This window comes from Chlorocebus sabaeus, chromosome 2 (genome assembly GCF_047675955.1).
Source record: "Chlorocebus sabaeus isolate Y175 chromosome 2, mChlSab1.0.hap1, whole genome shotgun sequence".
Classification (NCBI taxonomy): domain Eukaryota; kingdom Metazoa; phylum Chordata; class Mammalia; order Primates; family Cercopithecidae; genus Chlorocebus; species Chlorocebus sabaeus.
In genome coordinates, this window is record NC_132905.1 from 67,105,912 (window position 1) to 67,133,150 (window position 27,239).

The 27,239-nt window shown below is 43.3% G+C and overlaps 1 protein-coding gene across 5 annotated transcripts in view; it reads right to left on the reverse strand.

The window, feature by feature from the left end:
- Positions 1 to 27,239, reverse strand: part of NDRG3 (NDRG family member 3) — an 87,198-nt gene that overhangs the window by 34,919 nt on the left and 25,040 nt on the right. For 3 of the 5 annotated variants that reach the window (XM_073009536.1, XM_073009520.1, XM_073009528.1), the window contains exon 3: positions 15,051 to 15,086. The exons of the other annotated variants lie outside the window; for them this stretch is intronic. In XM_073009536.1, the coding sequence (XP_072865637.1) occupies positions 15,051 to 15,086 (36 nt within the window). The remainder of the gene's footprint in view (positions 1 to 15,050; positions 15,087 to 27,239) is intronic. 5 annotated transcript variants of the gene reach the window in all.

Here is a 27,239-nt window from a genome sequence, read left to right on the forward strand (position 1 = left end):
GTAGCAAGTGAGAGGTTTCAGAGCTTCTGAACACATGTTCAGAAAATTTATAATTAATTTCAGAAGATAATTTCACTAGACACCTATGTGTGTATCTGCCTAGGATTGTGTCATCCACACGTTACAGGGGTGGGTCTTGGCTACCATGTCTGTGGAACATAACCTTATGCCACAGCTTACTGGAGTCAGCGACACATCTGGCCCATGCTGAGTCAGTATCTTTCCCTAGATATTTGTAATTGGAACTAAGAGATTCTAACTTCAGCTTGGCTCTTCTCTTGAAAAGAGGAATCAACTTGAGAGCTTTTAGTAGGCATTTCCACTACTCTACTTTCTGGTGCTAGTTGTGTGTACTTGTAAGTTCTAAGACATCCCCTGGATTGCCTCTGGTGTAAGCTATATTGGGTGAGTTTGTACCCTCTACTCCTAAAAGATCTTAACCAAGCCAATAAGTTAAAGATGTAGCCACAGCAAAGCTCAGGAACTGAATAAAGCAGACAAAGGATGCACCGAGCTGCTGAGAGTAGATGCCGCACTAAGAGTGGTTGGGTGGGAAAAAAAAAAAAGGGACTACAGAAAAGTTAACTGAGATTTATTCTAGTCATGCTCAAGTTTTACATTTCTCAAAAATAAAAAAAAAAATTACCATCCTAGCCTAGTGAATTTCTGTTGATGAAGCCTGTAACTGTCTCAGAAAGTCTTACATTAGGCAAGACAAGATTCACTCTGTCAATGAGAATCCCAAAAAAGGCAAAGCGCTTCCAGTTTAATTTCCTGTCTAATAATGAACCTCATCAGAGCTTTGGTTTCTCTGATGTGGGCCACAGAATATCATCTCAGGCTAATTGGACATCAATATATCTCAAATTACAGGCCGTAGGCTGGAGCTGATAGCCATCCCTATCAAATGAAACCATGCGTGACTCAATATTTCTGTTATTTTCTATTACTACTACCTCCTAGTCAAGTATATTCAAAGCCTTGAAAAATGAACGTAAGAAATGAAGACTAGAATAAGGTACTGTGTACTGGCTATGAAATAAAGTACAGGCCAAACACGGTGGCTCACACCTGTAATCCCAGCACTTTGGGAGGCCGAGAAGGGCAGATCACCTGAGGTCAGGAGTTCAAGACTAGCCTGGCCAAAATTGTGAAACCCTGTCTCTACAAATATACAAAAATTAGCCGGGCATGATGGCAGGTGCCTGTAATCCCAGCTACTTGGGAGGCTGAGGCACAAGAATTGCTTGAACCCGAGAGGTGAAGGTTGCAGTGAGCCAAGATTGTGACACTACTGCACTCCAGCCTGGGCGACAGACTGAGACTCCGTCTCAAATAAATAAATAAATAAATAAATAAATAAATAAATAAATAAAGTATAAGGTTTGGATAGGGGGAAGATAAAGAAATAACTTCCTATTTCTGTATTTCTCTTACAATAATGTCAGACTTATTAAAGCACTCACTTTCCGACCCTGGTTCATTCATTAAACATGTATTTATTGAATGCCACTCCATGCCAGACCCTAGACTGAGCTGTGGGGATAAAACAGTAAACCTGAGAAATGTGATCCCAGCCTTCACAAAGATTATGTTCCAGATAGGGAGGCACACAATAAACACAGAAACAAACCCACCCATAATAATAGCTTGTGATGGGTACTATAAAAGAAACAAATAGAGTGCTATGGTAAGAAAAGAAGACATTACCTTCACTAAACAGACAGGAAAATGGAAATTAAATTCAATAAAATACTATTTCATACACACCACAATGGCAAAAACTTAAAGTTAGATAATGCCAAGTAGTGGCCAGGATGCAGAGAAATAAATAAGAACCAACATATACTGTTTTTTTGTTTGGTTTGGTTTGGTTTACGAGATGGAGTCTTACTCTATTGCCCGCCCAGGCTGGAGTGCAGTGGCACGATCTCAGCTCACTTCAACCTCCACTTCCCAGGTTAAAGCAATTCTCCTGCCCGTCTCCTGAGTAGCTGGGACTACAGGTACCACCACCATGCCCCACTAATTTTTGTATTTTTAGTAGAGATGGGGTTTCACCATGTTGTCCAGGCTGGTCTCAAACTCCTGACCTCAAGTGATCCACCTGCCTCGGCCTCCCAAAGTGTTGGAATTACAGGCGTGAGCCACCATGCCCCATAAGAATCAACATATATTGTTGGTAACGCATATAAACTGGAACAACTACTGGGAGAATAATTTGGTAATTTCTAGTAAAGTCAAGAGGTGCCTACCCTACAGCAATTTTACATATAGATATAATCTAAGGCTGGGGCCTTAGTTTCTGGTGCTAGCTGTATGTATTTGTAAGTTCTGAGACATCCCTGGATTGCCTCTGGTTTAAGCTGTATTGGGTGGGTTTGTACCCTATACCCCTAAAGGATCTTAACCAAGGCAATGGTGGTGGCTCACGCCAGTAATCCTAGCACTTTGGGAGGCTGAGGTGAGAGGATCGCTTGAACTCAGTTCAAGACCAGCCCTGGCAACATAGCGAGACCACGTATCTACACACACACAAAAAAACATTAGCCAGGTGTGGTGGCATGTGCCTATAATCCCAACTATTCGAGAGGCTGAGGCAGGAGAATGGCTTGAGCCCAGGAGGTGGAGGCTGCAATAAGCTATGATCACAATACTGTACTCCAGCCTGGGTGACAGAGCAAGACCCTGTCTCAAACAACAACAACGACAACATATAATCTAAATGAACTATCAAACATGGTCACATACAAAAAGGACACGTGCAGAGATGTACGGGTGACCCTCAAACACAAGGGTTAGTGGTGCCAACCCTGCCAACCCACTGTGTAGTCAAAAATCCGCATGTAACTTTTGATGCCCCCAAAACTTAACTACTAATAACCTACTATTGACTAGAAGCCTTACTGATAACACAAACAGCTAACATGTATTTTGTATGTTGTATTATATACTGCAGGGGTCTCCAACATCTGAGCCACAGACTGGTATCGGTCTGTGCCCTCTTAGGAACCGGGCCGCATAGAAGGTGAGTGGCAGGTAAGAGCGAAGCTTCATCTGTCTTAAGAGCTGCTGCCCATTGCACTGCCTGAGCTCCACCTCCTGTCAGATCAGCAGTGACCTTAGAGTCTCATAGGAGCACGAACCCTATTGTGAACTAAGCATGCAAGGGATCTAGATTGTGCACTCCTTGTGAGAATCTAATGCCTGATGACCTATCACTGTCTCCCATCACCCCACATGGGACCATCTAGTTGCAGGAAAACAAGCTCAGGCCTCGCATTGATTCTACGTTATGGTGAGCTGCATAATTATTTCATTATATATTACAATGTAATAATAGAAAGTGCACAATAAATGCAATGTGTTTGAATCATCCCCAAACCATCTCCTACCCCCCAAGGATGTGGAAAAATTGTCTTCCACAAAACCGATCCCTGGTGCCAGAAAGGTTAAGGACCACTGATATACTGTATTCTTAATAAAGTAAGCTAAAGAAAAGAAAATGTTAAGAAAATCATAAGGCAGAGAAAATACATTTACTGTTCATTAAGTGGCAGTGGATCATCACAAAGATCTTCATCCTTGTTATCTTGTTGAGTAGGCTGAGGACGAGGAGGAACAGGAGGGGTTGGTCTTGCCATCTCAAGGGTGGCAAAGAAGGAAGAGGTGGAGGTGGTGAAAGGGGAGGCAGGCACTCTTAACGTAACTTTACAGAAACACATGGTAATTTGTCTGACTTTTTATGTCTCATTTTTCTAAAAATGTTTCTATACGGTACCAATCCTTCTTCCACTGTTTACTTTAGTTAAAGTGTGCGTCTCACAGAATAGTTCCTGACATAAAAGAGGTGAAAAGCAGTCTTGAATAACTGGAACCCTTCTGCCAACCTGTCTAATGTCAATTTGTTTTCTGGCACTGCTACTTCTACATAGTCCTCATTGCCTGGCACTGGTTCAGAAGTATTCATCTCCATCAAGTTGTCTTCTGCTAATTTACTCTGGTGTGGTGTCTACTAGCTCTTAAATTTCTCCAAAATCCATACCTTGAAACTCTTCATCCTATGACCCACTTTTTTTTGGTCATATTCATAATCTTTTTAATGATACTTGATTGGCTCTGTTGTAAATCCTGTGAAGTCATATACAACATCTATACACAGTTTTCTTCGGCAGAAATTTATTGTTTTTGGCTTCATGGCTTTCAAGGCTTATTTTATATTTTATTTTATTTTATTTTTATTATTTTTTTGAGACAGGGTCTCATTCTGTCACCCAGGCTGGAGTACAGTAGCGTGATCTTGGCTCACTGCATTCTCCACCTCTTGGGCTCAAGCGATTCTCCCACCTCAGCCTCTTAAGTAGCTGGGACCATAGATTCATGCCACCATGCTCGGCTAATTTTGGTACTGTTTGTAGAGTTGAGGTTTCGCCATATTGCCCAGGCTGGCCTTTAACTTTTTTTTTTTGAGATGGAGTTTCACTCTTGTTGCCCAGGTTGGAATGCAATGGTGTGATCTCGGCTCACTGCAACCTCTGCCTCCCCAGTTCAAGCGATTCTCCTGCCTCAGCCTCCCAAGTAGCTGCGATTACAGGCGTGCATCCCCATGCCTGGCTAATTTTGTATTTTTAATAGAGATGGGGTTTCACCATGTTGGTCAGGCTGGTCTCAAACTCTGACCTCAGGTGATCCACCCACCTTGGCCTCCCAAAGTGCTGGGATTACAGGTTTGAGCCACTGTGCCTGGCTGGCCTTGAACTTCTAAGCTCAAGCAATCTGCCTGCCTCGGCCTCCCAAAGTGCTGGGACTGCAGGTGTGAGCCACCGCATATGGCCTCTGGCTTTTACTTTTTCTTTTTTTGAGACGGAGTCTTGTTCTGTCGCCAGGCTGGAGTGCAGTGGCACAATCTTGGCTCACTGAAACCTCTGCCTCCCAGGTTCAAGTGATTCTCCTGCCTCAGTCTCCCAAGTAGCTGGGACTACAGGCGCGCACCTGCCTTAAAGTCTGGTACCCATTTCTCATACCCATACCACGTCATTGAAGATGCCATTGTTGTTATAAAAAAGGCCAGAGGCACTCCAGTCTGGGCAACAAAAGCGAAATTCTGTCTCAAAAAAAAAAAAAGACTTAATACTGCATCTTTACATTTGTTTACATTTCTCTCAACCATGAATGGCGCCATGTATGATCTATAAGTGTGTGCATGAGTTTTAACTTTTTGTAACAGATTTGTGTATATTTTGTTAGTAAATGATAAAATAGACTAATGTCTACATATAGTTTATACAATCATGACATACCTAACTTTTTCTTAATGTTTTCAATAGCTCTAGGTTACACAGTTTGCGAGTTTTTTTTCTTTTATCTTTTTTTTTTTTTTTTTTTGAGACAGAGTCTTGCTCTGTCACCCAGGCTGGAGTGCAGTGGCCCGATCTCGACTTACTGCAACTTCCACCTCCCGGGTTCAAGCGATTTTCCTGCCTTGACCTCCTGAGTAGCTGGGACTACAGGCACGTTCCACCACACCTGGCTGATTTTTTGTATTTTTAGTAGAGATACAGTTTCAACATGTTGGCCAGGCTGGTATCAAACTCCTGACCTCAAGTGATCCAGCTGCCTCGGCCTCCCAAAGTGCTGGGATTACAGACACGAGCCATCCCGCCCCACTGTGGGTTTTTTCAAATTGCTATAAATCTCCAAAAGCTTTCTGACTGTGTGTGATAGCTCATGCCTATAATCCTGGCACTTTGGGAGGCTGAGACAGGATGACTGCTCGAGCCCAGGAGTTTGAAACCAGCCTTGGCAACATGGTGAGACCCTGTCTCTACAAAAAATTTTTTACAAATAGCCAGGTCTGGTGGTGCATGCCTATGGTCCCAGTTACTCAGAGGCTGAGGTAGGAAAGTCACTTGAGCTACAGTGAGCCATGTTCCTGCCACTGCACTCCAGCCTGAGTGACAGAGCAAGACTCTTTCTGGAAAAAAAAAAAAAAAAATCCAATATATGTATTGAAAAAAAGCTATGTATAAGTGGACCTATACAGTTCAAACCTGTGCTGTTCAAGGATGTAAACATCACAACCTTCTCTATGTCAAAAAAATTGGAAACAGCCCAAATATTCATCAATAGGGAAATAAATGAATTATGATTTATTCATATGACATACAGATAAAAATGAACTAGAATTATTAGCATTAATAGACACAGAAAATCTTGAAAAAAATGTAAAAGAGCAAGATGCAAAAGGATACATATTAAAAATATACCACTTATGACAATTTTTTAAAAAGCAACACTATAGATCCTGTTTGTTTATACATATGTGTACACACATATACATACACATATATATTTAGAGATAGGATCTCATTCTAGTGCCCAGGCTAGAGTGCAGTGATGTGATCATAGCTCACTGCAGCATAGAACTCCTGGGCTCAAGCAATTCTCTCACCTCAGACTCCCAAGTAGCTAGGACTACTGGTGCACACCCCTACACCTGGCTAACTTTTATTTTTTAGATTTCTTGGAGAGACGAGGTCTCCATATTTGCTCAGGCTGGTCTTGAATTCCTGGCCTCAAGTGATTGTCCCAAATCGGCCATCCGAAGCACTATTACAGGCATGAGCCAGCACAGCCAGCCTAAAACTAAAGTATAAAAACTTGGAGGAGAAACAAGGTACACTAACTTTAGAACTTTGTTTCCTTCTGGGAGTGGATAAATTATTAACGAGAACTAAAGGAGGTTTCAGTATCTCTCATGTTTTGTTTCTTGAGAGAAATAAAGAATAAAGCGTGGGAGGGAGTAAGAAAAAGGGAGAGAAGGAGAAAGTGTCTGCCATATGAAGTGACACTACAGGCAAATCCAAGTTAAAGAGAGTGTCCAACAACTTGTCACCTTGACAATCTGGTTGCTGGAACCTGTCTTCTGTCAAACTCAAACCTTCAGTAGGGTCCTGCTTAAAGATTCCAGTTTGGCCACTACTGAGAACCAAGGGAAACACCAGTTTATATTCTGACTCTAAGCATAGCAGGATCTCACCAAGGCCGGGTAACTGATGGTAACTAGTGGTGGCAGTGGTGGTGGTGGTGGGGTGTGTGTGTGTGTGTGTGTGTGTGTGTGTGTGTATACACACAGGAGGTGGACGGGGATGAGACAGTGAGCTGCCAGGGAAGGTCAGGAGAAGGATGGTAAAAAGGGAGATATAACAGGTGGGGTAAAACACAATACTTTAAAAGTAGATGAGGGAGGCTGGGCATGGTGGCTCACACCTGTAAAATCCCAGCGCTTCAGGAGGCTGAGGCAGGTGGATCACGAGGTCAGGAATTCAAGACCAGACTGACCAACATGGTGAAACCCGTCTCTACTAAAAATGCAAAAATTAGCCAGGCATGGAGGCACGCACCTGAATTCCAGTTACTCAGGAGGCTGAGGCAGTAGAATTGCTTGAACCCAGGAGGCACAGGTTGCAGTGAGCCGAGGTTGCGCCACTGTACTCCAGCCTGGGCAACAGAGTGAGACTCCATCTCAAAAAAAAAAAAAAAAAAAAAAAAGTAGATGAAGGAATAGGGCAAAGTTACTACTTTGTTGCCGTTTCATAATCTGAATGATATTCAAAAGTAAAATTGGCTCCTTACAAAATTTCAACTTTTTAGGGATATCTCAGCCCCTACCATGCCATTATATGCCCTCAAGTCATGTAACAACCAAAGTATCAACGGCCAAGAGTCCTAGGCCCTGTTCATTGCCCTACTTGGAGCAGCCCCAAGTTGTCAATGTCCCAAAGTTCTTCATTTTCAAAGTATGTGAATGTAAATATGCTTAGCAGAATAAAAAACAAAAAGAAAGGAAGCACTCACCTCCATGGCGATGGGCATGCACATTTTTCACGACCTTGTGAATGAACAGCTTGAAAAAAACTCCATCTGAAGATGAATGTGCAGAGACCCTGGCTAAGGAGCTGATTCAATTGTCAGGCCACTGCAGGGAGTGACTTGCTGTTGCTACCTTTTTGTCTTAGTCAACTATCATCTGTTTTACAGGCTCTTCATCCAGTTATCTCATCTCCCACCCCAACATTCTAGAGTGTGACTACACATGAGCCTCTACTCAAAGAGCATAGCCTAAGGGAGCATCTGGTCATAGATCTCTCCCCTCTCTCCCAGCAGTTTCTTTGCTTTTCCTTTTCTTTCTTCTTCTTCATTTATTTAACTTTTTTTGAGACAGGGTCTCGTCGTTGTCACTCAGGCTGGAGTCCAGTGGTGTGATCATAGCTCACTGTATTAACCTCGAATTCCTGGGCTCAAATGATCCTCCTACCTCAGCCTCCCAGGTAGCTTGGAGCACACATGCTTGCCACCATACCCAACTACTTTTTAAATTTTTTGCAGAGATGAAGTCTCCCTATATTGCCCAAGCTGATCTCAAACTCCTGGGCTCAAGTGATCTTCCTGCCACAGCCTCCCAAAGTGCTGGGAATACAGGCATGAGCCACCATTCTCCGGCTCTCCCAGTACTTTTTGATTATTTATCATCTCCAAGGCTATGCACTTCTTGAACATAATCCCTTTATTCTCCATGTTTATAAAACAACCTGAAATCATAAAGGTCCTTGACATAATTCTCTATTCTGGACGGTCTCTCCCACCTAATGAAAGATGTAGTCTTAAACAGAAGGTCTTTTTAAGGTCAGGCAGGATGGCTCATGTCTGTAATCCTAGCACTCTGGGAAGCCAAAGTGAGAGTATCACTTGAGGCCAGGAGTTCAAGACCAGTCTGAGCAACATAGCAAGACCCCATCTCTATGAAAAATATATATTTTTTCTAATTAGCCAGGCACAATGGCATGTGCCTGTAGTCCTAGCTACTCAGGAGGCTGAAGCAGTTGCTTCAGCCCAGGAGTTCAAGGTTACTGTGAGCTATAATCGCGTCACTGAACCCCAGCCTAGGTGACAAAGTAAGACTCTGTATCCTTTTTTTTTTTTTTTTTTTGAGATGGAGTTTCACTCTTTTTGCCCAGGCTGGAGTGCAATGGTGCAATCTTGGCCTATTGCAATGTCCGCCTCCTGGGTTCAAGTGATTCTCCTGCCTCAGCCTCCTGAGTAGCTGGGATTACAAGCATGTGCTATCATGCCTGGCTAATTTTGTATTTTTTAGTAGAGGCAGGGTTTCTCCATGTTGGCCAGGCTGGTTTCAAACTCCCAACCTCAGGTGATCCACCCACCTCGGCCTCCCAAAGTGCTGGGATTACAGGCATGAGCCACCGTGTCCAGCCTAGACCCTGTATCTTTTAAAAAAAAAAAAAAAAAAAAAAAAAAAAAAAAAAAAAAAAGCCTTTTAAGAATGTAAGAGTTGGCCGGGCGCGGTGGCTCACGCCTGTAATCCCAGCACTTTGGGAGGCCGAGGCGGGCGGATCACAAGGTCAGGAGATCGAGACCATGGTGAAACCCCGTCTCTACTAAAAATAGAAAAAAAAATTAGCCGGGCGCAGTGGCGGGCGCCTGTAGTCCCAGCTACTCGGGAGGCTGAGGCAGGAGAATGGCGTGAACCCGGGAGGCGGAGCTTGCAGTGAGCCGAGATTGCGCCACTGCACTCCAGACTGGGCGACAAAGCGAGACTCCGTCTCAAAAAAAAAAAAAAAAAAAGAATGTAAGAGTTTAAGATGCTACCATTATGTGATAACCAACTTTCACTTTTTTCTTGAGTCCTCTGACTTGAATAAATGTGTTGACACCAGAATGACACGATCTGACTTGTCCCATATTTCTACACTTAACTAAATCATGATCGTTTCATACCTGCTACTATTTCTTCCTCTCCCTGGCCAGTCTGAACTAGTTTTGTTATATTTGCATGACAACATACTCTAGAAAATGTCAACTTTTTTTTTTTTTGAGACAAGAGTCTCACTCTGTGGCTCAGGCTAGAGTGCCGTGGCGCGATCTCGGCTCACTGCAACCTCCACCTCCCGGGTTGACGCCATTCTTCTGCCTTAGTCTCCCAAGTAGGTGGGACTACAGGCACCCACCACCATGCCTGGCTAACTTTTTTGTACTTTTACTAGAGACGGTGTTTCACTGTGTTAGCCAGGATGGTCTCGATCTCCTGACCTCATGATCCACCCACCTCGGTCTCCCAAAGTCCTGGGATTCCAGGTGTGAGACACTGCGCCAGCCCCTATATTTTTATTAGTATGAACTGTTATTGTTTCCAATAAGCAGGCTACTGTATGAGACTTGGGTATAGTTTTTGTTATACACGATTTTTTGTTTGTTTGTTTTTGAGACAGAGTTTCACTCTTGTCACCCAGGCTGCAGTGCACAGGCTCAATCTCAGCTCACTGCAACCTCTGCCTCCCGGGTTCAAGCCATTCTTCTGTCTCAGCCTCCCAAGTAGCTGGGATTATAGGCGCCTGCCACCATGCCCAGCTAATTTTTTTTTTTTTGAGACGGAGTTTCGTTCTTGTTGACCAGGCTGGAGTGCAATGGTGCGATCTCGGCTCACTGCAACCTCCGCCTCTCAGGTTCAAGCGATTCTCCTGCCTCAGCTTCTCGAGTAGCTGGGATTACAGGCATGCGCCACCACGCCCGGCTAATTTTGTATTTTCAGGAGAGACGGGGTTTCTCCATGTTGGTCAGGCTAGTCTTGAACTCCCGACCTCAGGTGATCTGCCCACCTCAGCCTCCCAAAGTGCTGGGATGACAGGCGTGAGCCACCACACCTGTCCTAATTTTTGTATTTTCAGTAGAGACAGGGTTTCACCATCTTGGCCAGGCTGGTCTCGAACTCCTGATCTCAGGTGATCTACCCGCAGAAGTATAAGCAATCTTTATTTTTATGCTTTTCTAAGTTTTCTAAATTTGTTTCTGATTATACACAAAATAAGTGTTATTTATCTAAAGCAATATATCATATACACATATAAACTACAGCATCTATCCCAACACTCTCTCTCTAATATACATATATGCATACTACATGTGTATATATGTATATCATATATATGTATATTAGAAAGTATTGCGACAGATGCTATAGTTATCTGTAATGTATCTATATAGTTTACATATATGTGTGTGGGTATACATACCCACACACATATATATATATATACTGAACATAGTGAGACCCTCGTCTCAATATATATATATAATATTCCATCTCTAAATATATATATATTACATATATAGATAGAAAGACTGGGGTCTCACTATGTTGCCTAGGCTGGTGTCAAACAACAGGGCTCAAGCAATCCACTCGCCTCAGCCTCCCAAAGTGCTGGGACTACAGGCGTATGACATCATGCCCGGCTAATTTTTTATTTTTGTTTTTGTTTTTTTTTTTTTTTTTTTTGAGGCGGAGTCTCGCTCTGTCGCCCAGGCTGGAGTGCAGTGGCCGGATCTCAGCTCGCTGCAAGCTCCACCTCCCGGGTTTACGCCATTCTCCTGCCTCAGCCTCCCAAGTAGCTGGGACTACAGGCGCCCGCCACCTCGCCCGGCTAGTTTTTTGTATTTTTTAGTAGAGATGGGGTTTCACCAGGTTAGCCAGGATGGTCTCGATCTCCTGACCTCGTGATCCGCCCGTCTCGGCCTCCCAAAGTGCTGGGATTACAGGCTTGAGCCACCGCGCCCGGCCAATTTTTTATTTTTTAATTCTTTGTAGAGAAGGGGGTCTCCTTATGTTGCTCAAGCTGGTCTCAAACTCCTGGGCTCGAGCGATTCTCCTGTATCAGCCTCCCAAAGCTCTGGGATTACAGGCATGAGCCACAGCACCCAGACTTTCTATTTGTATCAGAACTGAACTAAAAGTTCCATTTCACAAGGCCAGAACATGTTACTATTTTAAAGCTTTACCCAAAGTATCAAGAATTTTTGCCAGACTATTTTTAAGCCTTAATATTACAAAGTGATTCATAATTATATTTCTAAAACTCAATTTCATATCTACAATTATATATATGTATGGAAAAAAATCTCAAATGACATATGCCAAAATATTAACAATATTAACACTGGTGAAATAACAGGTGATTTTTATTTATTTACTTTTTGGTATTTTCTCATTTATTTTGCAACAAGTATGTAATCTATTATATTCTAATTTTCTTTTCTCTTTTATTCCTTTTTTTCGTTGAGACAGAGTCTCGCTCTGTTGCCCAGGCTGGAGTGCAGTGGCAGGATCTCGGCTCACTGCAGCAGCAGGATCTCGGCTCACTGCAGCATCTGCCTTCCGGGTTCAAGCAATTCTCCTTCCTCAGCCTCCTGAGTAGCTGGGATTACAGATGCACACCACCATGCCTGGCTAATTTTTGTATTTTTAGTAGAGGCAAGGTTTCACTATATTGGCCAGGCTGGTCTCGAACTCCTGACCTCGTGAATTCCTGACCTCAGCCTCCCAAAGTGCTGGGATTACAGGTATGAGCCACCGCACCTGGCTATATTCTAATTTTCTTACCTCAGGGGAGGTGCTGAATTTGAAGAAAATTAATACTTCTACACTTTGGGGCAGGAGTATACATGTATACATATACTATTTCTGGAGTTCTTCACCTTGAATTTTACTGTCACCCTCTCTCTAATGTTTTCCTTCTAGGTAAATTATGTCAAATATTAACAGTAATCAAGCTCTACTGGTTCAACCTAGGATCCAAACCATAACTGAAGTTAGATCAAATTAAAAACAATCAAACCCAAACTTCATTGTCACTATTTATTAAAAAATAATGTAACTTAACTGTTTTAGAGGAAAGGAACCATTGCCTACAGTGAATGACTGTAACAGCACTAGGCTGATTATGTTGTATATACAAAGTACCAAATAGTTATTACAAGAGGTGTTTGCAACTGAGATTCAGAAATCTATAACTATACTATGAGCCTGACCCTTCCAAGGTGAGTCTCATCTGTTCTGCCAAGGAACCTCAGCTTTTAGGACAACTAATTCCTTACATTTCAGCTCTGGATATGTCCAGGTGGGAAAGAATGGGCAACAGATTCAGGAAGAATGGGGTTTTTCAATCCCAACCACTCAATGGCAAGTTATAAAACTTAATTCTTAATTTTCTGACTATAAAACAGAAATAAGAAAAACCATCTTGGCCAGGTGTGGTGGCTCATGCCTGTAATCCCAGCACTTTGGGAGGCTGAGGTAGGCAAATCATTTGAGGTCAGGGGTTCGAGACCAGTCTGACCAACATGGTGAAACCCCATCTCTACTAAAAGTTCAAAAAATTTAGCTGAGTGTGGTGGTGGGTGCCTGTAATCCCAGCTACTGGGAGGCTGAGGCAGGAGAATCGCTTGAATCCAGGAGGCGGAGGTTGCAGTGAGCCGATATCATGCCACTGCACTCCAGCCTGGGCGACTGAGCGAGACTCTGTCTCCAAAAAAAAAAAGAAAAGAAAAGAAAAGAAAAGAAAGAGAAAAGAAAAAAAGAAACCATCTTGTAATACTGCTCTAAGTATTGAAGATACTATATGTTTATTAGGTACCCTACAGTAGGCATTCAAATTATTGTAACTGTTTTGCTTACAAATAGTCCTTTGTTCTGATGCTAATGCTTAGAGATTCCACTGTACTTAACATAAAATGCATATTTGAAAATAACTATTTGCTGATGGGTATACAGGTTGGCTGAATACTGGAAGCAAGGATGTTGCCAGCACCTTCCTTTCCTGCTAATACCCTCTGGGTCTACTTCATGTCACTTCTGTTACTGCTATGGCATCTATCCCAAAAGTGGGAGGGTCAGGATGCCCAGTTTATAAGGTTTCCATTTCCCTGTACTTATTTCTTACTCCTATGTTCTTTTTTCTTATTTATTTATTTATTTATTGAGACAGAGAGTCCCACTCTGTTGCCCAGGCTGAAGTGCCGTGGTGTTATCTCAGCTCACTGCAACTTTTGCCTCCCAGGTTCAAGAAATTCTCCCACCTCAGCCTCCTGAGTAGCTGGGATTACAGGCACACACCACCATGTCCAGCTAATTTTTGTATTTTTAGTAGAGATGGGGTTTCACCACGCTGGCCAGGCTGGTCTCAGACTCTTGACCTCAAGTGATCTGCCTGCCTCAGCCTCCCAAAGTGCTGGGATTATAGGTGTGAGCCACTGTGCCCAGCCCTTAGTCCCATTTCTTTCAGGACCAGTCAACAGATAAAAGAGGTAGATGAACTGCTGGTTCATTTTACTGATTTCCAAACTGGCAACAGAGGTGATGCAAAAGCAGACCAGGAAGAACAGTTTCATTTAGGAAAACACTAATAAGTCAAGTTGAATTTTGCATTTCCAAACATAAACCCAAGAGAAATCTGCACATGGTATTCATAACAATTTAGGGAAAGATTTCTTTTAGGGAAAGATTTTACTGTCAAGAAATCTCTCCTCCATCTGCCCCTCTCCTATCTTCTCTGCGGTAAGGTAGCAACCCTGCATTTGCCACCTATGACAAATGAGGTTTCCAATATCATGTGAGGAAAAGAACTCTTAACCACAAAGAGACAGCTCTATTCAGTAACCTACAATCATAAAACAGGTACCTGGCAGGCAATTCCTGAACATGACAACAAATCAGTTTTTTTTCATTTGTTTGTTTATTTTGTTTTGTTTTGAGATGGAGTCTTACTCTGTCACCCAGGCTGGAATGCAGTGGCACGATCTCGGCTCACTGCAACCTCCGTCTCCCGAGTTCCAGTGATTCTCCTGCCTCAGCCTCCTGAGTAGCTGGGATTATAAGCATGCACCACTACACTTGGCTAATTTTTGTATTTTTAGTAGGGATGAGGTTTCACCATGTTGGCCGGTCTGGTCTCAAACTCCTGACCTCAAGTGATCTGTCTGCCTCAGCCTTTCAAAGTGCTGGAATTACAGGTATGAGCCACCGTGCCAATGGCCAACAATTGCAAATCATTTTAAGTGAACTTGATCCAATGACCAAACGAACATTAAGGACTCATTATTAGCTGTAAGGAGAGATCCACTTCTACAAGACCACCACTACAGGAAAGGAAACACTGCAGAGATCCTGTAGAGAGCCTCCTTGTTGCTTGTACAGTCCTTACCTGACAGTCAAAGTCCTGGAAGTTTCGTGTACCATTCTGTCAACAGAAGACACAAAACACAGTCAGTTTCCCCACATGGTTTCCCCACATGTGCACCAAATTCAGTTCACAGTGAAAGCAGTGCATGTGCAGCCTTTTGGTTGCCATAAAACTGAAATGGTTCTCATCAGAAGGTTTCAGAGGCAGGAAGGGTTATGAACATGTGTTAATAAAGGCTAAATCTTCAGAGGTGAGATTATGCTTTAGCGGGCTCATGAGAAGATAAAGGGAAGGGGCCTAGTTTTCTAGCAAGTTTATAACTTCTTGCCTTCCTACCTAAGGAGAGCAGTGAGAATTTGTAGGAAGAGGGTAAAACGTGGATCATAGTCTTGAAGCATACCTTGAACATGCAAGGGAAGCACCTGGGAGGAAAGGAGTTAGAGGCCAAAGCTGAGAAGGGTGAAGGAGAACCGGTGCAGAACCAGGAATTAAAGAAAGGATCAGGAAGAGGACAAAGATATGGATGGATCAGAAATGGAAGCCTTGAAATCTAACAGAGAAGAAAGGCAGTGTTACTGAAGGAGGGAAAGAAAGACAAAACAAGGTTTTTAACACACTGGCCTGTCTGTTGCATCCTATGAAATCACTGATAGGGAAAAAGGACAAGTCATGGAATCATTTAAAAAGTAAAACATAGGCCGGGCGCGGTGGCTCAAGCCTGTAATCCCAGCACTTTGGGAGGCCGAGACGGGCGGATCACGAGGTCAGGAGATCGCGACCATCCTGGCTAACACGGTGAAACCCCGTCTCTACCAAAAAATATATATATAAAAAAAAAAGGTAAAACATAGTCAAAAAATCTAAGGAGAATTCACCAAGCTTCTAAAAAGGGATTATAATAATGACGATTGAGAAAAAAAAAATCAATGGCAATAATTCAGAAGCATTTTTCCAGCATTCCAGATGCCAGTATTGCAAGTCATAAGAGTATAAAAAAGGGGCCGAGTGTGGTGGCTCACACCTGTAATCCCAGTATTTTGGGAGGCTGAGGCGGGCAGATCACCTGAGGTCAGGAGTTCGTGGGCAGCCTGACCAACACGGTGAAACCCAGTCTCTACTAAAAATACAAAAATTAGCCAATGTTGTGGTGTGTGCCTGTAATCCCAGCTACTTGGGAGGCCAAGGCAGGAGAATCTCTTGAACCCGGGAGCGGAGGTTGCAGTGAGCCGGGATCCTGCCACTGCACTCCAGCCTGGGCAACGGAGTGAGACTCTCTCCCCCAACCAAAAAAAAAAAAAAAAGTATAAAAAAGGTGGCCGGGCGTGGTGGCTCAAGCCTGTAATCCCAGCACTTTGGGAGGCCGAGATGGGCGGATCACGAGGTCAGGAGATCGAGACCATCCTGGCTAACACGGTGAAACCCTGTCTCTACTAAAAAATACAAAAAAAAAAACTAGCCGGGCAAGGTGGCGGGCACCTGTAGTCCCAGCTACTCGGGAGGCTGAGGCAGGAGAATGGTGTAAACCCAGGAGGTGGAGCTTGCAGTGAGCTGAGATCCAGCCACTGCACTCCAGCCGGGGCAACAGAGTGAGACTCCGTCTCAAAAAAAAAAAAAAAAAAAAAAAAAGTAACAAGTGGGCCAGGCGCGATGGCTCACACCTGTAATCCCAGACCTTTGGGAGGCCAAGGAAGGTGGATCACGAGGTCAGGAGTTCAAGACCAGCCTGACCAACATGGTGAAATCCCATCTCTACTAAAAACATAAAAATTAGCCGGGCGTGTTGGTGGACCCCTATAGTCCCAGCTACTCAGGAGGCTGAGGCAGGAGAATTGCTTGAAACTGGGAGGCAGAGGTTGCAGTGAGCCAAGATCGCACCACTGCACTCCAGCCTAGGCAACAGAGTGAGACTCCGTTTCAAAAAAAAAAGGAAAAAAAATGGTAACAAGTGATGTATTTGGGAATAAAAGAAAACTTCTACTTGAATTTTCACAAAGTGTAACCCCTTTCCTGAAAAAAGTCTCCCATTATGTAGAAACTGATTTATCACGACTATTTATTCTGTCTCTACAATGACTTCCAGAAAGTTCCTAACAGCTTCCCAAAAGCTGCCCCTCCAGAGATACTATAGATATCCGATCCCCAAAAATACTAAGTAATCTCATCTCCCTTCAAGATGATCCTCCTAGAAATAGTTCTTTGGGTCCAGGCACGGTGGCTTATGCCTGTAATTCCAGCACTTTGGGAGGCTGAAACAAGTGGATCACCCAAGTTCAGGAGTTCGAGACCAGCCTGGCCAACATGGTGAAACTTCATCTCTACTAAAAAAATTACAAAAATTAGCCAGGCGCGGAGGTGCCTATAATCTCAGCTACTTGAGAGGCTGAGACAAGAGAATCACTTGAATCCAGGAGGCAGAGGTTGCGGTGAGCCGATATTGACCCATTGCGTGTCAGCCTGGATGACAGAGCGAGACTCCATCTCAAAAAAAAAACAAAAAAAAAAAGCAATAGTTCTTTGGAATCCCACCAACTACACTGCTGGCTGGACAAAAGAGAGGTTAAAAAGCACAGCCCAGGCTGGGCGGTGGCTCATGCCTGTAATCCCAGCACTGCACTTTGGGAGGCCAAGGTGGGCAGATCACCTGAGGTCAGGAGTTTGAGACCAGCCTGACCAACATGGAGAAACCCCATCTCTACTAAAAATACAAAATTAGCCAGGTGTGGTGGCGCGTGCCTGTAATCCCAGCTACTCGGGAGGCTGAGGCAGGAGAATTGCTTGAACCGGGGAGGCAGAGGTTGTGGTGAGCTGAGATCATGCCATTGCACTCCAGCATGGGCAACAAGAGTAAAACTCTGTCTCAAAAAAAAAAAAAATCACAGCCCAGTGTGGTATAAACACCCAAATAAACAAACTATCCACTCCATAAGAGGGACTATCTAGAGCTGCACTATCCAGTATGGTAACCATTAGCCATATGTACACTTTAAATTTGAATTCAATAAAATAAAATCTCAGTTTCTCAGTTACATTAGCCATATCTCAAGTGTTCATACTCTTGGGCAGTACAGACACAGAACATTTCCATGACTACAGAAACTTCTACTGGATAACACTGATCTAGAAGCCAAAAGCTTCTGAAGGAATAAGGTTATGAAAGAGTAGCCCTTGACTTTCTAAAAGCGGCAGTAAACTCACAACAGATTACCAGTTATAGAGAGACTATAGATGCCACTGAGAACGGGCAAGAGAATGGTAGAGACAGTAAAGTATTATTCCTAACACGAAACTGAATTCACAAAAAGTCTGCTACAGTCACAGTATGGAAAGACAACTAAGATACTGTGCAGATGGGACTGGGCAGCACATTTCCAAGGAATGTTACTATTGATTAAAAGGAGCATAGTGTTCCATGGCTCCCACTAGCCCTAAGAAATGTCTGAGGACTTCTTCAGAGAAATCATTGTGCTTAATTTACAGATAGACTATGAGAAGCAAAAGGAAGGGCCCTTTCATGGATTAGGATAGATGGTTTTTGTAGGATATAAATGGTCAGCCAGTGAGTTTCTGGTTCCTGATTCAACTTGTACCTTCCTCCAAATATAGCACAGGGCCTGGTATAAATCAGGTGATTGATACAGATTCATAAAACAAATAAGCCAATATTAAAAAATTAAATGCTGAGGAAATTCTGTTAAAATTTTGGGTTTAAAAAAAAACTTCTGCTGCATTCCAGCTTAAGATATGTATGGTTAGTAAGAGGAAAAAGAAAGTAGGATACAAAATAGTCTTTACAGTTTGACCTTGGCTACACTAAAAATATGTATTTAAAAAGACTAAAAGGCCGGGCACAGTGGCTCATGCCTATAATCCTATCACTTTGGGAGGCTGAGGTAGGCAGATCACTTCAGGTCAAGAGTTCAAGACCAGCATAGGCAATATGGCGAAATCCCATCTCTACAAAAAAATGCAAAAATAATTAGCCAGGCGTGGTAGTGCATGCTTATAGTCCCATCTACATGAGGGGCTGAGGTGGGAGGATCACTTGAGCCTGGGAGGTTGAGGTTGCAGTGAGCTGAGATCGCACCACTGCACTCCAGCCTGGGTGCAAAGTGAGATCCTGTCTCATAAATAAATAAACAAATAAAAGACAAAAAATTAACAACAGCAGCTGCTTCTGCAGAGAGAGTTTACAGGTGATTATAATTTTCTTCATATTATGTACAATGAGCATGTACTTCCCTTTCTGAAATTAGAAAACTAGAAAAAAAGGGTCTAGCAAACCCTAGAAAAAATACCAAATTTAGTATTTTGTAACATAAGATTTAAAGGGCCGGGCGCGGTGGCTCACGCCTGTAATTCCAACACTTTGGGAGGTCGAGGTGGGCAGATCACAAGGTCAGGAGTTCAAGACCAGATTGGCCAATATGGTGAAACTCCAACTCTACTAAAAATACAAAAATTAGGCCGGGTGCGTTGGCTCATGCCTGTAATCCCAGCACTTTGGGAAGCCAAGGCAGACAGATCACGAGGTCAGAAGTTCAAGTCCCGTCTGGCCAACATGGTGAAACCCTGTTTCTACTAAAAATACAAAAATTAGCTGGGCATGACAACACGTGCCTGTAATTGCAGCTACTTGGCAGGCTGAGGCAGGAGAATTGCTTGAACCGGGACCCAGGAGGCGGAGGTTGCAGTGAGCTGAGATCGCACCACTGCACTCCAGCCTGGGCTACAGAGCGAGACTCCGTCTCAAAAAAAAAAAAATTAGCCAGGCATGGTGGAGCATGCCTGTAGTCCCATCTACTTGGGAGGCTGAGGCAGGAGAATCACTTGAACCTGGGAGGCGGAGGTTGCAGTGAGCCCAGACAGCGCCACTGCACTCCAGCTTGGGCAACATAGCAGACTCCATCTCAAATAAATAAATAAATAAGGACTGGTGCAGTGGCTCATGCCTGTAATCCCAGCACTTTGGGAGGCTGAGGCGGGCGGATCACGAGGTCAGGAGATCAAGACTACCCTGGCTAACACACTGAAACCCCGTCTCTACTAAAAATACAAAAAAATTAGCTGGGTGTGGTGGCAGGCACCTGTAGTCCCAGCTACTTGGGAGGCTGAGGCAGGAGAATGGTGTGAACCCTGGAGGCGGAGCTTGCAGTAAGCAGAGATCATGCCACTGCACTCCAGCCTGGGCGACAGACCGAGACTCCATCTCAAAAAAATAATAATAAATAAATAGATTTAAAGATTGACCTCACCTTTTGAGGAATGATTTATAATGATGTCTAAACAGACCATATTAGGACTTCAATCTAACAGAAGTCCCAGAGGTTCCTTTAGCGATTATTTAGAAAGATTAGAAAACATCACTCTAGATTGAATTAAAATCTCAGTCATAGAATATAGAGCCACAAATTCTGATTAGCTCCTTGGGAAGCAGCTGTCATTGTATCCATGAATTCTCCTTTCTTACAATAATGTGACCACGACCATGAGGCATTCTGTAAAGCCCTCAGTTCCTGACATGAGCACAAAGGAGCATGCCAAAAGCAGAAAGGCAATGCCCTCAATAACCTCAAGCTATGTCTTATTTGTTGAGTACCTAGCAAAAAACAACTCTGTGTTCTCAATCCCATCTTCATAGCTATACTCCCAGATAAAAGGTACCAATAACTGAGGGAAGACTATTTAGCACTTGTTGTCCTGGCTTTTTATTTATTAATTTATTTTGAGATGGAGTCTCGCTCTGTCGCTCAGGCTGGAGTGCAGTGGCGCCATCTCGGTTCACCGCAAGCTCCACCTCCTGGGTTCATGCCATTCTCCTGCCGCAGCCTCCCGAGTAGCTGGGACTACAGGTGCCCGCCACCACACCCGGCTAATTTTTTTTGCAGTTTTAGTAGAGATGGGGTTTCACCATGTTAGCCAGGATGGTCTCGATCTCCTGACCTCATGATCTGCCTGTCTCAGTCTCCCAAAGTGCTGGGATTACAGGCGTGAGCCATCGCACCCAGCTTTTTTTTTTTTTTTTTGAGACAGATCCCAGACCCTCTTGAAGAAAGGCTTCCAGTTTCATGAGTAATCACCCTGGAAAATGGGAATGACTAGGTCTATGTGACAGTAATTGGCTCCAGAGTTTCTGAATGGGGATCATTAGCCGGTCCTTGATTCAACTGTGGTTAACTGAGGCCATATTATTTATTCTCTATACTCATTAAAAGTTCAATACTAGTCATTGGGGGCATTCTAAAAGGCTGAATACCTTCTGGGGACCTTCCCTAGAGACTTCTTTCTTTTTCTTTTTTTTTTTTTTCCTGAGATAGGGTCTTGCTGTGTCAGCCAGCCTGGGATGCAGTCACATGATCACAACTCACTGCAGCATTGATCTCCCAGGCTCAGGCGATCCTCCTGCTTCAGCCACTTGAGTAGCTGGGACTACGGGCATGTGCTGCCCTGCTTGGCTAATTGTTTTTTTTTTTTGAGACTGAGTCTTGATCTGCTGCCCAGGCTGGAGTGCAGTGTCGCAATCTCCACTCACTGCAACCTCCACCTGCCGGGTTCCATTGATTCTCCTGCCTCAGCCTCCAGAGTAGCTGGGATTACAGATACGTGCCACCACAACTGGCTAATTTTTGTATTTTTAACAGGGACAGGGTTTCACCATGTTGCCCAGGTGGCCTCCAACTTCTGGGCTCAAGTAATCTTCCTACCTTGGCCTCCCAAAGTGTTGGGATTACAGGCATGAGCCACTGCACCTATCCTGTTTCTTTTTCTTTTTGAGACAGAGGTTTGCTTTGTCACCCAAGCTGAAGTTGCAGTGGCATGATCATAGCTCAGTGTGGCCTTGACCTCTGGGCTCAAGCAATCCTCCTGCCTCAGTTTGTTTGTTTCTGATGTTCACAGTATATGGTTCCATTCTAACAAAACTTCTAGAAATTTCAGGCTATGGGTACTTTCTTTTTTCTGTCCATTTTGAAGATGCCATTAATTCCATATTCTGAGAAATTCTTACACTAAGCAGACTTAAGCAGCAGAAAGGGATTCAAGGAAAAAATTAAAACAACAGAAAAATCTGAAGAGGAAAAAAGTCAAGGAAAGCCATTAATTATTACTGAAAGTTGCAGTCAAAGTAGAAGCCAGCTAACAGGAGTGTTTTCTGATGGGGCCTAGTGGCCATATGTAGAAGGTAAATAAAGTAACCCAAAAGGTAAATTACAGCAAGTAAGCCTCACAGTTACAAGCTTAGAGAATTAGCAAAAATAAACTAGAACGGGTCAATGATTAAAGTGAATTATGAAAAAAAGAAAGGGGGGTGTGAAAGGGAGAAATGTTTCAAAAACAAGTCATTCCTAGGGAGAAGAGACATGTTGTTTCCTAACATGAGATCTGGTCAACAGGCATAGTTTCAAAAGACAGAAGCAACAGACACAATGTAAAGAAAGAAGAGATAGATAAGACCTTAGACCAACTATCAATAGGAAGAGATTTGGGGTGAATTTACCTGTTCTGTGAATGTAAAGGAAAGGTCTGTGTCTGATTCACCGTTCTATTCCTGGTCCTGACACTTAATGAGTGTAACAAATATCATTTTGTAGAGGTTTTGAACATCTCAAAATAGAGATACTTGATTTGAGGAAGAAACGAATACCAAAGAGGAAAGGTTATATGTAATTGACATGCTAGGGACTAAAGTGGAGAAAGTGAGTTGTTGCAATAGTAAAAGGTTTCAGAAATAAGCTGATTCAAAAAACAAAACAAAACAAAAAAAACTGTTAAAGAGAATAAAATATGACTGTTTGTATTAAAAAGCCATACACAAAAAAGATAATCCTTCCCAACAAAAAGTGGAAACAAAGATGGGGGATTGTACAAGCAAAGAGTTAGATAAGCTCAGAAAATACTCCGTTTTTCTTTAATAATAAAGATTAATATAATCAATTAGTATAATAAATCAGTGTATTAAAATCATCAGCAGGGCCATGCGCGGTGGCTCATGCCTGTAATCCTAGCACTTTGGGGGGCTGAGGCAGGTGGATCACGAGATCAGGAGTTCGAGACCAGCCTGGTCAAGAGACCAGCCTGGCCAATATGGTGAAACATCATCTCTACCTAAAAATACAAAAATTAGCAGGGTGTGGTGGCAGGCGCCTATAATCCCAACTACTCGGGAGGCTGAGGCAGAAGAATTGCTTGAACCTGGGAGGCAGAGGTTGCAGTGAACCGAGATCGCATCATTGCACTCCAGCCTGGGTAACAGAGTGAGACTCCAGCTCAAAAAAAAAATAATCAGCAAATCATTTTCTTTCTTTTTTTTTTTGGACGGAGTTTTGCTCTTCTTGCCCAGGCTGGAGTGCAATAGCACAATCTCGGCTCCCAGCAACCTCCACCTCCCGGGTTCAACCCACTCTCCTGCCTCAGCCTCTGGAGTAGCTGAGGTGGCATGTGCCACCAGGCCCGGCTAATTGTATATTTTTAGTAGAGACAGGGTTTCTTCATGTTGGTCAGGATGGTCTCGAACTCCCGACCTCAGGTGATCCGCCCGCCTCAGCCTTCCAAAGTGCTGGGATTACAGGCATGAGCCACTGCGCCTGGCCCAGCAAATCATTTTCAAGTAGAAATCAGTTCAAACTGATAATCCAGGGACAAGAATGAAAATTCTATATATATGTGCATATATATATATAAAGTATCTATAACAATCATTACCTTCAAAATATACTAAGAAACAGACTTCATAAAGAAATTTATAAAGAGGTTGGATACTTAGATAAAACTATCTACAATCAGATAATCCCCTGTAGATTGCTGAAAAAGTAGAATTTCCACTCTAAAAATCCCATGGGCACTCTGCTAAGGTATGGCTAAGACGTGGATCACCTATTGCCTCCTGTAACTGGTTAAGGGTCATCTGGTCTGTAACGGTGGCATGGCAACTTGTTTGGGAACCCATTTCCTGCTGCAGTCCCATCTACAGCAACAGATGACAACAGATGTAACACTCATGTCTTCGTACATTAAGGGACACCCACTCTCTAGTCCACACTAGATGTAGCACTTTATGAATATTCTTTGATGAAAATGTCAATAAATCTATTTTTAATTACAGCTGCTTTTTCTTTTCTCTCTCTCCCCCTCGCCTTTTCTTTTTTTTTTTTTTTTTAAACAACGTTGGAGCTGGGTGCAGTGGCTCATGCCTATAATAGCAGCACTTTGGGAGGCTGAGGCAGGAGGATTGCTTGAGCCCAGGAGTTTGAGACCAGCCTGGGCAACATAATGAGACCTCTTCTCTACAAATAATTTAAAAATTGGCCAGGCATGGTGGCGCACACCTGTGGTCCCACCTACTTAGGAGACTAAGGTGGGAAAAATTGCTTGAACCCAGGTGGTAGAGACTGCAGCAAGCCATGGCCATGCCACTGTACTCCAACCTGGACGACAGAGACCCTGTCTCAAAAAAAAAAAAAAAGAAAAAAAAAGGCAGTGGTTCATGCCTGTAATCCTAGCACTTTGGGAGGCCAAGATGGGTGGATGGCTTGAGCCCAGGAATTTCAACATGGTAAAGCTTGGTCTCTAAAAAAATACAAAACTTAGCCAGGCATGGTGGCAAGAGCTACTCAGGAGGCAGAGGCAGGAGGATCGCTTGAGCCCGGGAGGCTGCAATAAGCCATGATTGTGCCACTGTACTCCAGCCTGGGCAACAGAGCAAGCCCTGAGCACAAATGCTTTGGCTATCTCTGTTGTCCTGGAGGTTACAAAATGTTGTTCCCAGGGTTCTCCCTCCTCTAGTTCTAACACCCTCCTCCCTCCTCTGTTTACATGTTGCGATTAGTAGAAAAGGAAAACTTAAATTGCAGTAAAATTTACCCCACTTTCAGGTGGGTGCGGTGGCTCATGCCTGTAATCCCAGCACTTTCAGAGGCCAAGGCGGGCGGATCACTTGAGGTCAGGAGTTCAAGACCAGCCTGGCCAACATGGCGAAACCCCGTCTCTACTAAAAATACAAAAACTAGCTGGACATGGTGGCAGGTGTCTATAATCCCAGCTACTTGGGAGGCTGAGGCAGGAGAATCACTTGAATCCAGGAGGCGGAGGTTGCAGTGAGCCGAGATCATGCCACTGCACTCCAGCCTGGGCAACAGAGCGAGACTCCATCTCAAAAAACAAAACAAAACAAAAAAAGATTTACCTCACTTTCTACTGTAACAACCAAAACAAAGTACATAACTTATTTCTGTTCTCTCTACTAAACATTTATTCCCCTTTCTGCTATTTCCTCAATTCTTCAGAAGCTAAGTGTGGCCTTCTACTTGTTTTCTCAAGCCTCACCTTTTGCTTTCACAGGGTTCGGTAGTATCTGAACCAATAGTAGGTAGAGGAAGGCAGGGAAAATGAAGCAAAACAGTATACTCTCCTGTTTATTACAAGGTGTTCTGGGTGAGGAGAGTGGAGCAACCAGGTACAAGAGGCAGTAGATGGTGGGAAGAACCCTAGACCCCCAGGTCCAGGTCAAAGTCAAAAGACGTAGCTTCTATCCTGGCTTCACCAACTTAACAGACACTAGCTCTGAACAAGTCACATAACCTCTCAGTGTCATCTGTAAAATGGAGTTAAAATATCTTCAACTACTTACAAGAGACTGGAAGATTAAAATAAGATATTATTTGTGAAAGTGCTCTGAAAATAGTTAAATGCTATTTTAAAAATCATTTCATATGCCCATGGAATTTCTGCCCTGCAAAACAAAGTACTGGTGGTTGCTTCTTTTCATCACTGGAGCCAAAACAAGTATGGCAAAATTATCCACTTCTTGACAATTCTGAGCCATAGACAAAATTACAGGTATACTAAAATAAAATGGGAAAAGTACCAACAAATGACGTGAGACAAGTTAACATAAGCCTTGCTCAAAGCTATATTGAGAATGACTCCTTACAGTCATCTCAGGACAAATTTCACAGTAAAACGCTGGTTCTAGTCTTCCTTTAGCTTCCTGAAGCCTGGAGGATGCAGCAATGTCTTTAGCAAAAAGTATATTTATAAGGATAATGGACAGAAGGATAAGGTGAAATACTGCACATTTTTAGGCTTCTACTTAAAAGAGACAGGGCAAGCCACAAAGGTGATGCCAAAATATCTATAGGATTAACACAGTGGAAACGGCTCAGGTTTTAAGAGTAGGAAAGACTTTGGTTTCCGTCTGGCTTTGCCACTTCTTTACTAGGCAAACCAGCATTTCATTCGGATTTTTAATCTGTGAAGTAGGAATACTACTATCTACCTCAAAGGGATATTCTGAGAATTAGAGAGAATGTATGTAAAGCACTTGGCACATAAAAGATAATAAATAAATCACAGCAGGACAGGCAAAAACAACAACAACAAAACCCTCAAGCCATCTACTTCTATGCAAATCTGGAGGTTTTTCCTCTACACCAGTGGTTCTCAACCAAGGCAATTTTGCCTCCCAGGGACATCTGGCAATGTCTGGAGACATTTTTAGTTGTCCACTGGGGAGTACTATTAGCATCTAGTGAGTAGAGGCCAAAGATGCTGCTAAACATTCTACAATGCACAGAGCAGTGTTCCACAACAAACAATGATCCAATCCAAAACATCAACAGTGAGAAATCCTGCCATACAGCAGGCATTCTTTGATATTCAATAGGAGTAAGCTACTTCACCTTTTCTAGCCTTTGTTCACTCACTAGCAATGTGGGAATAAATTTATCTGTGTTCTCTTCCTCATCAAGCTATTGGGAGGTTCAAATGAAGTAATGGATGAGAGGCATTATCATCATTATACCGTTTACCACATACACAAAACCACCCACCTGCTGGGCAGACAGAAGCATTCACGTACTGGGGAGGAGGAGAGGGAGGCTAATGGGACAGAAGTCTTTGTTTGGAAGTGCCATGATCTAAAGAGGGCCTCTTGCCCATCTACCTGCTTGGCAAGAGCCGAGAGAGTCCTCATGAATAGTGATGGCACAGGAGCACTTACACCTCAGGGAGAGAGAGGAGTAAGGTGGAATGTGGGAGGTGGGTAGGAACAGCATAGGCCTATCAAAGAGGAGCGGATAGATGTTAGGAAGTGAGACACTGCTTCGTGTCTTAGTCTACTCGGGCTGTCATAACAAAATCACATAGACTTGATGGCTTAAAAGAACAGATATTTATTTTCTCACGGTTCTGAAGGCTGCAAAGTTCAGGATTAAGGTT